The sequence below is a fragment of the Phyllostomus discolor genome, chromosome 7 (genome assembly GCF_004126475.2).
Source record: "Phyllostomus discolor isolate MPI-MPIP mPhyDis1 chromosome 7, mPhyDis1.pri.v3, whole genome shotgun sequence".
Classification (NCBI taxonomy): domain Eukaryota; kingdom Metazoa; phylum Chordata; class Mammalia; order Chiroptera; family Phyllostomidae; genus Phyllostomus; species Phyllostomus discolor.
The window spans coordinates 41,756,790-41,771,681 of record NC_040909.2 but is presented as its reverse complement, the minus strand read 5'-3'; the positions used below and the strand labels follow the sequence as shown (position 1 = coordinate 41,771,681).

The following is a 14,892-nucleotide window of genomic DNA, read 5'->3' as shown; positions in this document are numbered from 1 at the left end:
AAAAAGACAAGCAAAGGAAGAGTTCTTCCATCAGGGCAGTGGTTCCAACCTAGTTGGAACATCTCAGGGAGCCTTTAAGAAAGATTGATGCTAGGGGTCTGGACCCCAGGCCGATCAAACTGGTATCTTTGGGGTATATAATCATGGAGATTTTCTAAAGCTTCCTGAGGGGCTATGTAGGGGAGGGGCACTTCTAAAGTGGACTAGGGTTGAGAACTGTTGTTCTATAAGAGGCGTTTCCATTTCATGCCCTGAGTGATGGTCACTTGGGTGTTACCTTATAATTATTATTTAAATCACCAAGATTTAATACACTCTGAGACGTTTTATGCACTCTGTATGTTTTAATATATTTCACAATTTTTAAAAGAAAAAAAAAACCCTCACCATCTTCACTGACATGAGTTTCCCCAGAGCAGTCAAATTCACAGAGACAAAGGAGAATGGTAGTTATTAGGGTCTGGGAGGGGGGATGGGGCTTTAGTGTTGAATGGGGACAGAATTTCAGTTTTGGAAAATGAAGCATTCTGAAGGCAGATGATGGCAAAGATGGCAAAACACTGTGAATGTGCTTAATGCCACTGAACTGTACACTTAACAATGGTTAACAGAGTAAATCTTGGTAGGTGTATTTTATCACAATGAAAAAAATCCGACATTTCTTCCCAGCTAGAATTGGGACAGAAACAGCCCAATAAAAGGCCACACATTGATCTCAGCAGAAAGCATTGTCCGTGATAAACATTTACTTTCTCAGCAAATCTTCAAAACCATAGTTACATACATTTGGTGAGTTAGGTACATTTATTTTCTCAAGTCCAGAGAGGTGAGGTTATTTGCCCAACACCACACAGCAAGTGGCCTAGCCAGGATTTGACCTTGGGTTAGTCTGACTACACAGCCCAGGGTCTTAAACCATGACCTCACTACACGGCGAGCACTGAACTCTTTCTCCTCGCAACTGCGGGCTCCTCACACCCACCACTTTCCAGTAAGAACAGGAGGAGGACTATCACTGGTGGAGCCCCAGGCACTGCAGAGTCCTGGAGAAATAAGGGGGCAAGGGTGCCAAAAGCTCTATGAGGGCGTCCCTGGGCCTGGGGCCTGGGAGGTGGAGACGATGTAGGTGGAGGTGTAAGGGCAGCTGGGCCGCCTGGGAGGGCGTCAGGCAGAGGCGTCTGAGGAGGGCTTCATCCAGGACCTGGGGTGGGAGAGGCATGTCAGCATTCAGCCAGGTCAGTTCCAACCAGCTCTAAGCAAAATGGGAGTGAAGCAAGTACTTCCTCCTTTCCTCTATGTCCGTAGTTATTAACTTCCTTTTTACACAGACACATGTACACATTTAAAACACACTCAATATGGCAGACATCGGCTAGGGGTTAACCAAATCAGTTTCTACCTAGGCATACAGCTAAACTACATTTCCCTGCACCTCCTGCCGTTTGGTGAGGACATGTGATTGAGTTCCAGCCAACAGAATGGGGGTGTACGTATATGTGCCCCCTCCAGAACTGGCCCATGAAAATCTCCCACATGAACAGTACCGTCCGCACTTATCTGCCAGCTAGATAGCAACAGCCAGGGTCCCTTAGTGACTGCTTGGATCAAAGCCCACCTGTATCCCACCCCCATTAATTGGACTTAAAATGGAGGGAAACCAATGTGTTAAGACTCTAGTACTTTGGGGCTACTCTGTTAGAGCTGATAGTTACCCTTATACAGGCAACCATTCCTATCCCTTATACCAAAGAGGCTTAAAGAATGGCAGCTTTAGAAGGGCCTTTAGAAACCAGCTAGTTCAACTCCCTTATTGAACAGATGGGCAGAATGAGGTGCAAGAGAGGGGTGTCACTTGCTCAGGGCCATACAGCAAAACAGGGGTACAGACAGCCTCTGAAGCTGAGAGGACTGCCTCCCAGTCCCAAGCTGCACAGGTAATGTCTGGAGATGCTGCCCACCCTCGTCCCCTGGCCCAGCCCTAGGAGGCAGAGGGCAAAAGGCCTTGGGTACCTGTCTTTGGGGTTTGGTGCTCTCAGCTGGCAGTAGAAAGCGCTGGCCCAGGACAGCGCCCACGCGGGCAGAATACCTGTGGTCCCCAAGCACAGGGCAGAGCTGCAGCACCATGTGTACCTGTAGCTGACTGGGGAACACTGGGAGACAGGAGAGAGAGGACAGATGGTGAGCAGTTGCTCTCTCTGTGCGACCCAGTATCCTCCCTCCCCATTTCCTCTGGGCAAACACCACCCCACCCCCTTTCTCAGATCAGGTGGTTTCCATGAGGCCAATGCTACTGCCCTGGCCTCCAGAGCAGGTTGGGACAGTCACAGCTATCAATCCACCTGGCCTGTGGGTTTACCCAGGAAGAGAGGCAACCCCGAATTTATTGTTGAAGCTACTGGGAATAAAGACTGCTCATTCTTGCTGGGTGCTAAACTGAGGGGTGAGGTGTAAGCCTGGAGCTGCTGGAGACCCTGGCCATCTCCCCTTCACCAGGGGAGCACCTGTGGGAGAAAGCCAACGTACAGGAGGAAAGAAAACATGGAGAAACAGCTTCCTGATGGCATCCCTGAGTCTCTGGTCCCACCAAATTATGTGAGCCAAGAATTTTTTTTTTTTTGGCTTTTACCAATTTGAACTAGCTTTTGGAAAACTTACAATCAAAAGTACCTTGACCAATACAGAAATTGGGGGTGGGGGTGAGCGCTATATGCTAGACATGGCATAAAATGTTTTGCATGTGTAAGCTATTTAGCAATCATGACAACCCTGTAAGATGGGTCCTACCATCACTATGGAAAACCAAAGCTCAAGAAGTGATCTGCCTACCACCATAAATGGATTTAAACCCAGGAGCTGTACTCTGCATCTGGTAATAATCTAAAAACTCTCTTGCTATAAACTACCTAGAAACACTGGGGAAATATAACAGTCATCCCTTTAAATACACAATGGGCATACGAGAAGTAAGGTTCCCAAGACCAAAATACAAAGAGGAAAAACAGAACATATAAGAGCCAACATTTCACCTATTCCAGGGGTGCTGCCAACCTGGACACCTGGGGGGACTGGGTTTAAGTAGCCACCCTGGGGGCCAGGGATGAGGCCTTGCTGCCCAAATGAAACCCTAGAGGGGCTACATCCTCAGTGAAAGGGTGGGCCAGGAGAACAAGCCAGCCACCAGAGAAGCCATAAGAGCAATAAACAAGTTTTTCCCCTGAGAATTCATGGCAACGAGCCTGCTCTCACACAGGTCTAGGGCTCTAATGCTTCTTGAATACTCTGAACTTCCAACAGAGACACTAATATTTAGGGAGGTCCTAAAGTAGTGAGAGCCCCAAAGCATTCAGCAGAAGCAAAGGCACAACCTTTCCCAAAGGTCCTACCTCAAATGAGGCAAAAGATTTCCACGGATGATGGCCCAGCTGAACCTGAATTCACAATCCTGAGTCATAGAAACAATCCACCAAGCGTGAGAGTCAGCAGCACACACAATAGAATTAGACTTTCAAGAATTTCAGACAATGGAATTAGAGAAATACAATTGTTTTAAATGATTAAAGACAAAAAAGAACAAATAGTATGGGAGAAAAACATCATATTTTTTTTAAGGACACTTGTATTTGTGAAAGAACCAAAAAGAAGTGAAAAATACAGTCAAGTCCTGGCTGGGTAGCTCAGTTGGTTAGAGCATCATCCCAATGTGGCAAGGTTGCAGGTTCTGTCCCAGGTCAGGGCACATACAAGAATCAACCAATGAATGCATGAATAAGTGGAACAATCAATTGATGTTTATCTCTCTCTAAAATTCAATTAAAGAAAATAAAGCCATGCCCTGGCTGGTGTAGCTCAATGGGTTGAGCACTGGCCTGCTAACTGAAAGGTCACGGGTTCCATTCCTGATCAGGGCACATGCTTGGGTTGCAGGCCAGGTCCCCAGTTGGGGACATGCAAGAGGCAACCAATCAATGTTTCTCTTGTACATCAATTTTCTCTCTTTCTCCCTCTCTTCCCTTCTCTCTAAAAAATAAATAAGGAGATAAAACTTAAAAGCAAAACAAAACAAAACAAAACAAAAACAAACCAACCCTGATTGGTGTGGCTCTGTGTGTAGGGCATCGTCCCACAAACCAAAAGACTGCTTGTTCGATTCCTGGTCAGGGCACATGCCTGGGTTGCAGGCCAGGTCCCCAGTTTCAGGCATGCGAGAGACAACTGATCAATGTTTCTTTGCACATTAATGTTTCTCTCCTCTCTTTATCCCTCCCTTCCTCCCTCTCTAAAATTAAATTAAATTAAATTAAAACAAAACAAAACAAAACAACCTCACCCTCCACACCTAGTTTCATCACAGGGAAACTACAGACCACCAAAGACAAAGAGAAGACCCTGAGATCAGTAACTAAGAGAAAAAATAGATGAGCTACAAAGGAATGACCGTTAGAATGACAGTAGAAGCACTGCCTCCTCCGCTGGGCCGGGTCACATACACTCTGGGGGGTCCACCAAATGCTCCCAGGCTGCTCCTAACACCACCACTTTCCTCCTACCCCCCTCACCTCCTCATCCAAGTGCAGTCCTAAAGTCTGGCTGGGGCTCTAGACCCACTTGTGACCCACCTGTTAATGGTTGCAGCTGGACCAAGGCACAGCCAGAACCTGTGGCCACCACACGGAAGTGGCTTAGGGTCCTCTTGACACCTTCCAGGACGTCCTTTCGGGATGGAGAGTTCACTGGAACTACCTGTGGTATCAGCCCCCAAGGATGAAGAAGCTTCACACACACCTGGGAGCTATACCTAGACCCCTCCCTGTGCCCAGTAGACTTAGGACAGGCAGTATAAGCAGTGGTCACTTGCCTGTTGTAGGGGACAGGACAGCCAGTTACCCACACCCCAAGTCTATAGACTTAACTGCTCTATAAGGGTAATATGTCTGGACAGTCCCCTCTGTTCCCCACCCAGGCCCTGACTCACGAGATCAACGCCATCAACATGATCCAGTTTTAGAGCTGCTTGCACCTTCCCCTCAGAAGTAGCTGGGATCCCATCAGTGACAGCCCTGAGAAAGAAGTAAGAGGAGGTCACACAGTGGCTTGCCAGGACCTCCCACTGCAATGGGAGCCTGCCAGCACCTCTCACCAGTAGGTGGCTGTAGGTCTCTGGGCTCTTCGTGAATGGGCAAAGAACTTCTGGAGGCGGCTTGCTGTCTGAGGACAACTAGAGAGGAGTACAAGCCCAGAGGTCTCCCTGGAGGAAGAGAACAAATCACAAAAGTTAAAGTCCCTTGGGCTCACTTACAAAAAAGTGAGAAACACTGACCTGCTTAAGGCCAAAGAGTAACACCAAACTATAGCACAGACCTCCTTCTGAGAAGCAAGGCTCCCTCATGTTTGATAATCAGGCCATGTAGCTCACCGTGTCTCTCATTCTGTCCTGGCCCCCAAGGAGCTCAGAGTCAAATGCCATAACAATTACCACCAATTGCTGAGTGTCTACATGTGCTAGGCACCGTACTAGGAATTTTATATGCATATTAGCTCTGAAAGAATTAAATTCCCCACAAACAAGCCCAAGAGTTTGTGAAATTACAAAAATATTTCTTCTCAAGCACCACCTCTAATTGATGGCAGTTAGAGGAAAGTTGATATCCATGATCAACTCCCAATGCCTGCCATGAGTATGGGCTGGGAAAAGCGACTGCATAGTGAGCATTGGTATAATCAGCTCTATCTTATGATTAAGGAAGCCGAGGATCAGCGAGGTTTCATGCTTTGCCTAAGATCACAGTTTGTGCACAAGGATCCAAACCCAGGTCTGCCTGCCCCGTCCTGTACCTTGTATTCCACCTCTATGACCCCAAACTACCCAAGGAAATGTCTTGGCTTATTTCCAAGCAACATGTTCCCCAACCTTAGATGGGTGCCTGTCCTCCTATCTCCCTATCATCCCCACCACTTACTTCCCAGATGCTTGGACAACCTGGAGCTCCTGCTCCCCAAGCCCCAGGGATTGGCTCAGCTCTGGCAGCACGGAGAACAATGTCAACTCTCCTGGTTTTCCTGGGAAAAAAGACAGAAAATTACAAGTTGCTCCCAGAGGCAACTTTATCCCACCACCCCCTTCTCTTCATTATTCCCTCCCTCAGAGATATCAAACTCCCTTTCAGTGCATCTCCTTCCCCTGTCCATACCTGTCACTGGAAGACCCTGTGGCTTGTTCAGTGTCACTAGTGGTCCTGAAATACACATGACAGGAACATCATTGACAACACAAGCAGCAGTTAGAGTTTAGAAAGCACTTTCTCAAATCACGTTATCATGCAGTGCTGCTACAACTCTCAGACATGAGTTATCAGCCACACCCGGAACTGAATTTCCTGTCCCTCACACATACTAAGCTTATTGACACCTCAGGGCCTTTGCATTTACTGTTTCCTCTGTCCCAGATTTTCACATCTGTCTCCTTCCTATCACCTTGGCTAAAATGTCACCACCAGAGAGACCTAATTCTGCAACCTAATATCTGCCCATGCTCCTACAGTTCCTCACTGTCATAACACTTTTATCATAGCACTGATCACTAGCTAGTACCTTGTTCATTTATTTTGGGTTTAATCCATTTCTCCTACTAAACTGTTGTTCCCTGAGAGTGGGAACAATATTTATCTTGCATAGCTGTGCCTAGAACAGTGCCTGGAACACAGCTTATGCTCAATAAGTAGTTGAGAAAATTATTAAATTGCTTAATGAAGACTGATGCTCAAATTGTTATTTTCCTAATGCCACACAGCATCTGATAACAGAGCCTAGATCTGACTCCAAAGCCTGTGTTTTGTCCATAAGCAATTTATTATAGCAATTTCCATTCTAACGTGCCTACTGTGTTCAAGACTCTAGTTCTTCACACCCTCCCACCCTACACCCCATTCTCATAATGCTGAGACTAGTAGAAATTATGTGGCTCTTCCCTGCTCATGCCTCTGGTAGGAGGCAGACTAGGATTTGACCCCAAAGGCTTTAGTAGGGAGCCCAGTCAGGCCCTGGGAAGGATCAGAGCAGCAGGCTCCCCTCCCAGGTCTCTGTGAGCTCTCCCTCTCACCCTCACCTTTCTGGTCCACCACAGATGCCCTCAGCACATCAATGAGCTCCTCCGACTGAGGTTCTCTGGCTGCACCTGCCTGGGAAGGGCTGGTTTCTCAGGGACCTCGACCGTTTGCTGGAGCCTTGAGGATGCAACTGATGCCTGGAAAGGTGGGTAAGCAATAGCTTAATTATTCGTTTCCCAAGGTGCTGCCCATTCTTATCTCCACACGCCTCTTCCCAAACCCCCCAAAAATGCCTCAGAATGCCTGGTCTGAGCTCTCTGAAAACTCTAGTTCGACTGGCCCTGTTTTACAAAGGACAGAACTGAGGCTCAGCGAGGACTGCAGACTAATGTGCCATGGCACAGCTGAACCGGCATTAAAACCCACATCTTAATTTCAGATCCCGCACACATCTTCCTCAGCCCCACCCTCCCTCTCACACGAAGTTGGGGGCGGGTGCAATCACCGGGCCTCTGTGCCAAAGCCTCCGACCTTACGAGCTGCGCAGACCCCAGGACCCCTCCACCAGCCACCCCAGAGGTGGTCCAAAACGCGGGTAGCCACCCATCTCCTGTGTGAGGTTAGTGCGCGTGTTCAGAGGGCAAACTCCACCCCCCCCCCTCCGGCTCGTCTGCAGTACGCTAATTGGTTAGATTGACTGTCAGTTGGAAAGCAGGAAGGTGAGGCGTTAGGGCTTGAGAAGGCGGAACCTTTGCCTTGCCTGGAAGGAAGTGAATGGATTCGCAGTTGTGCTTTTAGGAAACACTCGGGGCAGAGCGGAGGCGGGATTTCTCAGGGTTGGAGGAGCTGTATCAGGTTGTGGTTGATAGCTCGTATGTGACAGTTGTAGTGGGGTCGCAGCATGAATTGACAAAGGGCTTTCTAAACTCTTCTGCTTTTGTTGTCCATTAGAATTAGATTTATATACAAAACCGAGACCTAAGGTTAAGGTTTCTGATTACCATTCCAATTCTTAGGAGCCTTCAGACTTCAAAAAGCCACTCTTATGCACCAATATTGTAAGGCAATTTGGAAGGCAGGTGGTGAAACTCACACCCTTTTGATCAGTAAATCTGCTTGGAAGAACAGCCTGGTGCATAATCCAAAGCAGAGAAAAAGTTCAGAGACAGAAAGAGATTCATTAAAGCATTATTTATAAAAGAAAACCAAAACGACTCTCAAAACTGGAAACATAAATTGTCTGTGATTAGCTCTATAGGGAAATGAATCTTATATCACCCATTCAACAGTTTCTGAATGCTATCTGTATTTCAGTTCTTGGCATTAGTAAGCTGGAAATACAGATCAGCAAGACACAGGCACTATCCACAAGAAGTTCAACTAAGTGGACAAGGTTCAGATCACAGGATCACAACACACCTTGCTAAACCCTGTGCAGATGGTAAGAGAGAAGAGTGAGGAGGCAGGTGGAGTCAGAACAGCTGTCCAAACGTGGGTTGTGACTGACAAGCTGTGAAGAACTTACACAAATTCACGAGGAGGCAGAGGGAGGGAACAACAGATGAGTTAAGTGGGGATGATGGTGGAGACCAAAATGGATTGTATCTATAATTATAGTTATGGAAAGTTACATGCAACCTGTGCATTGTTTTATTTGTTTACTAAGAGCACTATAACTTTTAATTCTTTGTTTATATTAGCAAAAGACTTCAAATAACCTAAATCCATCAACAGAGGGATGGCTAAGTGAATTGTATCACACCCATACCATGTAGCCATTAATTAATGTATAGGTCTATATGTGCTGATATTAATCTCCAGAAATATTAAGTCAAAAAAGAAAAGTGAAGAACAGTGTGATTTGAATATGCATATATAGTATATATACAGTCATGTGTTTCATAATGACGTTTCAGTCAGCTACAGATACATGTGGTGGTCACATAAGAAATGAAAATTTTTTCTTTTAAAGATTTTATTTTATTTATTTATTTTTAGACAGAGGGGAAGGGGGAGAAAAAGACAGGGAGAGAAACATCAATGTGTGGTCGCCTCTCACACACTCCCTACTGGGGACCTGGCCTGCAACCCAGGCATGTGCCCTGACTGGAAATTGAACCAGCAACCCTTTGTTTTGCAGGCCAGCACTCAATCCACTGAGCCACACCAGCCAGGGGTGGATGGATGAAAAAGTCTTATCAACTAGTGATGTTGTAGCTGTCATAATATCATATGGCACAGGGCATCACTTATGTGTTTTTGGTGTATGCTGGTTTATAAACAAATCTAATGGCACTGCCAGTGTATAAAGTATAGTGCATACACTATGTACAGTGCATAATACTTGAAAATGGTAATAAATAGCTATGAGATGGTTTATGTATTCACTATACTATACTTTTTATCATTACTTTAGAGTGTACATTTTCTATTTATTAAAAAAATAGCCCTGGCTGGTGTAGCTCAGTGGATTGAGTGCGGGCTGTGAACCAAAGGGTCATTGGTTCAATTCCCAGTCAGGGCACATGCCTGGGTTGCAGGCCAGATCCCCAGTGAGGGCCACATAAGAGGCAACCATACATTGATGTTTCTCCCTCTGTTTCTCCCTCCCTTCCCCTCTCTCTAAAAATAAATAAATTAATTTAAAAAAATGTTTGGCCCTGGCTGGTATGGTTCAGTGGATTGAGTGCCAGCCTGTGAACCAAAAGGTCACCAGTTTGATTCCTGGTCAGGGTACATGCCCGGTTGCCAGCCAGGTCACTGGTTAGGGGCACGTGGGAGGCAACTGATTGATGTTTCTCTCTCACATCGATGTTTTTCTCCCTTTCTTTCACCTTCCCTTTCCCTCTCTCTACAAATAAATAAATAGCCTGGCTGTGTGGCTCAGTGGATTAAGTGCTGACCTGTGAACTGAAAGGTAACTGGTTTGATTCCCAATCAGGGCACATACCTAGGTTGTGGGTCAGGTCCCCAGTTAGGGGCCTGTGAGATGCAACTGATCAATATTTCTCAGCCTCTCTTTCTCCCTCTCTTCCCCTCTCTCTAAAAATAAATAAATAAAATCTTTAAAAAATAAAAAAAATAAATACAATCTAAAGAAAAATTATTTTTAAAAAAGTTTGCTATAAAGCAGTATGCTGGACTTCTGGCCAAGATGGAGGCATAGGTACACACACTGTGCCTCCTCATGCAACCAAAATAAGGACACCAATTTAGAAACAAAAAACAACAAACTGACAGAAAACTGAACTGTATGGAAGTCTGACAACCAAGGAATAAAGAAGACATATTCATCCAGACCAGTAGGAGGGGTGAGGTGAATGAAGTTGGGCGGCTGGGTGAAGGGGTTGGAAAGGGGTTGCAGCAAAGCGGCAGAGGGTGGACCCACAAGGCAGCAGCGCACAAGGTGGCTGGTGGACCAGGCAGTCCCACATTTGTGTGCAAATAAACCAGGCAAAACTGGGGAGCAAGACAGACTGCGAAACCCAGGGTCCCAGCTTGGGGAAATAAAGCCTCAAAACACCTATTGAAAACACCTGTGGGGGTTGAGGTGCCAGGAGAAACTCCCAGCTTCACAGGAGAGTTCTTGGAGAGACCCACAGGGTCCTAGAATATACACAAACCCACCCACACAGGAATCAGTCCCAGAGGGGCCCAATTTGCTTGTGGGAAGTGGGGAAAATGACTGAAATCCAGCAGGGAATGGAGCAAGCGTCATTGTTCCCTCTCGAACCCCTGCCCCACAAACAGCGTCACAACCCAGCAACTGGGTTGCCCCACCCTGGTGAACACCTAAGGCTCCTCCCCTTACTATGTAACAGGTGCGCTGAGACAAAAAAAAAAAAAAATGGCCCAAATAAAAGAACAGATCTAAGCCTCAGAAAATATACAACTAAGCGATTAAGAGATAGCCAACGTATCAGATGCACAGTTCAAAACACTGGTAATCAGGATGCTCACAGAACTGGTTGAATTTGGTCACAAATTAGATGAAAAAATGAAGGCTGTGCTAAGTGAAATACAGGAAAATGTATAGGGAACCGATAGTGATGGGAAGGAAACTGGAACTCAAATCAATGGAATGGACCAGAAGGAAGAAAGAAACAATCAAACAGAAAAGAATGAAAAAACAAGAATTCAAAAAAATGAGGAGAGGCTTAGGAACCTCCAGGACATCTTTAAACATTCCAACATCCGAATTATAGGGGTACCAGAAGGAGAAGAGGAAGAGTAACAAATGGAAAGGTTATTTGAACAAATAATAAAAGAGAACTTCCCCATTCTGGCAAAGGAAATAGACTTCCAGGAAGTCCAGGAAGCTCAGAGAGTCCCAAAGAGGTCGGACCCAAGGAGGAACACACCAAGGCACATCATAATTACATTAGCCAAGATTAAAGAGGAGAGAATCTTAAAAGCAGCAAGAGATATGGAGACAGTACAAAAGCGTTCCCATAAGTCTGTCAGCTGATTTCTAAAAGAGATCTTGCAGGCAAGAAGAGGCTGGAAAGAAGTATCCCAAGTCATGAAAGGCAAGGACCTACATCCAAGATTGCTCTATCCAGAAAAGCTTTCATTTAGAATGGAAGGGCAGATAAAGTGCTTCTCAGATAAGATCAAGTTAAAGGAGTTCATCATCACCAAGCCCTTATTATATGAAATGTTAAAGGGACTTACCTAAGAAAAAGAAGATAAAAAACATGTACAGTAAAATAACAGCAAACTCACAATTATTAACAACTGCACCTAAAACAAAAACAAACTAAGCAAACAACTAGAACAGGAACAGAATCACAGAAATGGAGATCACATGGAGGGTTAGCAACAGGGTAGTGGGAGGGGGAGAGAGGAAGAGAAGGTACAGAGAATAAGTAGCATAGAATGTAGGTTGAAAATAGACGGGGGAGGGTAAGAATAGTATGGGAAATGTAGAAGCCATAGAACTCACATGCATAACAAATGGACATGAACTAAAGGAGGGTGATGTGGGTGGGAGGGGGTGTGCAGGGTGGAGGGGAGTGAAGGGGGAAAATGGGACAACTGTAATAGCATAATCAATAAGATATATGTTTAAAAAAAAAGAAAGCAGTATGCCATGTTATATCAACAACCCCGTATATCTCATGCTTACCATGTCTCTTAGTTGTATCATTTTTTCTTGTGCTTGATTTAATCTTGTGTTGTTTTGTATAGTAACATGTAATACAGGCTCGCAGACTAGGAGCAATAGGCTATACTATATAGCCTAGGTGTGTAGTAGACTATATCATCTAGGTTTATGTAAGTCCATGACTGTGTATATGTGTGAAATTTATGTGTATTTATTAGATTTATATACTCCTGCATTTTTCAAAGGACACACAAAAATGAGATAGTGGTTGCTTCTAGAGAAGCAATCAGAGGTGAAAAGATGAACAAATATTTTTTCCTTTCAGAGTGTTACTGAGTTTTTTATCTCACCAATTTATTTCTTCTACACACACACACACACACACACACACACCTAGTTTTAAAATCTAAGGTATAAAAGACTATAAGATTCATAAAATTTTTTAAATAATAAACATTTAAAAACTAAAAATAGGTAGAAGTAAATTTCCTTAAAAGACTGTGTGATTGTATGTACATGTCATTTTAGGGACAACATTCCAACCAACTGAGCCACACCACCCAGGCCTATACATGACATTTTAGAAAACACAAACTAGACTCACAGAAAACCAAGTGGATCCCAGAGGCTTGGGGTGGATGGCAGGATGGGGATTGACCAAAAAGGGGTATGAGGGAGCTTTTCAGCACTCTGGCAAGGGTTGTTACATACTGTGTAAATTCACCCAAATTTAACTGGACTATATATCTTAAAAGGGTGAATTTTATTGTATGTCAGTTATACCTCAAAAAACTTTATTTCTAATTTAAAGATTTAAATAATCAATTTTTAAATTGATGAGGGCAAATAGTACTGACAAGAAATTTGGCAAGAATGCAGGAGGTTTTATTTTGTTTTGGGCTTGGACATTAGTGTGCTTTGTCATAAGGTCCCACGGTATTTCAGAATCCTTCCTCTGAAGGTCTGCTGTGCATTTACAAGTGTTACAGTAGAAGAAGAGGTCAGAGGGGAAATAAAGGCAAAGCCCTTACCATTGCAATCTAACTGAGAACTTAATACACGAGCCTAAAAGCAAAGGCTCACCTGTTGACTCAGTAATCCTGAGCCTGGCCCAATAAGGCTGCCAAGCATTCCGAACAACACATTGCAAACTATGATAGTGCAGGGAGAAGCCCTTGAAGGTCTGTGTGTATCATCTCCACTAGCTGGAAAAAGGAAAACCTTGAGACTGTGTACTCATCCCAAGGCCTAGAAGGGAGAAGAAGAGGGGGAGTACAGTGCCCAAAAGGGAAAAAAAACACATAAAACATCTTTGGTTAACTACCTACCTCCTGTCACATATGCAATGAACAAATAGAGTCTGGAGTAAGGCAAGGATTGGGGCTAACCAATACTCACCAATCAGAAGGAGAGAGACATACCTACATTTGGGTCATCGTGTCTCCCTCGGGGAAACTGGCACCACCCTTACTCATCAATCAATATATAACTTTTTCACCCTGACCCCACCAACTATATACGTCCTCAGAATGAAAGACTTGCTCTCTTGGCCCTTTTTGCCACACTGGGGCCCCCTGGCCAGCTGACCTGTGGCCACCCTGCTTTAGCCACCCTGCTCTAGCCACATTTGCTTTTACTTTCCCATTAGAACTTAGCACTAGTAAACTTTGCTTGCACACTAGTAGACTTACTAATCTGTAATTCTTTACTGTGTTGGTGAGAAGAATCAAGTTTCTGGGACTTTCTCCCATAACATAAGCACCAGCTTGAACAAGATGGAAAGACTGAGGCCTAGTAGCTGGGACAAATCCTAAGTTCACTGCAGCAGACCTCTCCTTCACTACCTTGCTCTGCTCCAGGAGGGGCCATTCCCCTACTTGGACTAACCGCTGGCCCCACTGAGGCTTGAGCTCTCACACTCTTTGAAATTTTCCCTAAACATGCCTCAGCCTCATCAAAGCCTGCCCTCTCCAGTTCATTGACCACTGTTGATGCCACTCCATTAATCTCCAAGCTCCTTAAAGAAAAGGAATAACCTATTTTCCTGGGCAGGGATGGCTCAGTGCCAAGAGTCAGTCACTTAAGACTCACTTGAGGAACTCTAAACTGAGGTGGAGGGGGTATGGAGACAAATCCCAAGCATTTGCCACCCCCAACCCAACTCAAGGTATGAGTAAGGAGGAGCAAGTGGGCTGCAGCCTAAGCAGAGGGTGACCAGGAACAGCTTCTATGCTGATATAAACACTGTGCCTCCATGTGAGAAGGCCCACCCCATGGAGCCAGGGTGGCACCGAACCACACCTCCAGCCATAACTCCAAGAGCTGGAAAGCCCAGAATAGAAAATGTTCTTCTGCTAGCTCTGGCAGCTCCTCCCACATATGGCTGCAGGGTACGTATGGGTCAGCTGCCAGCATTAACTCTCCAACTCTATCTTAGGTAACCCAGGCATTTGTCTTTGTTCCTTTTTTTAAAAAAAGATTTTATTTATTTATTTTTAGAGAGGGGAAGGGAGGGAAAAGAGAAAAGGAGGGAGACATCACTATGCCAGAGAAAATCTGATCATTCCCTGTCACACACCCGCAACCAGGGACCTGGCCTGCAAACCAGGCATGTACCCTGACTGGGAATCAAACTAGCAACCTTTCAGTTTTCAGTGTGACACCCATCCCACTGAGCCATACTAGCCAGGGCTATCTTTTTCTTAATAAGCCCAAATAGACTTTAAGTAAGGGTTAGAAATG

At 45.1% G+C, this 14,892-nt stretch overlaps 1 protein-coding gene across 1 annotated transcript; it reads right to left on the bottom strand.

The window, feature by feature from the left end:
* Positions 1-727: 727 nt before the first annotated feature.
* RPUSD3 (RNA pseudouridine synthase D3) lies at positions 728-13,586 on the bottom strand. The gene is given in 13 exon segments (XM_028517862.2): positions 728-1,201; positions 2,011-2,150; positions 4,617-4,740; positions 4,973-5,057; positions 5,138-5,245; positions 5,958-6,057; positions 6,189-6,233; positions 7,103-7,150; positions 7,153-7,173; positions 7,176-7,240; positions 7,549-7,637; positions 7,639-7,723; positions 13,576-13,586. Coding segments are annotated over 13 exon segments (1,110 nt in total). The 3' UTR covers positions 728-1,012.
* Positions 13,587-14,892: the final 1,306 nt, after the last annotated feature.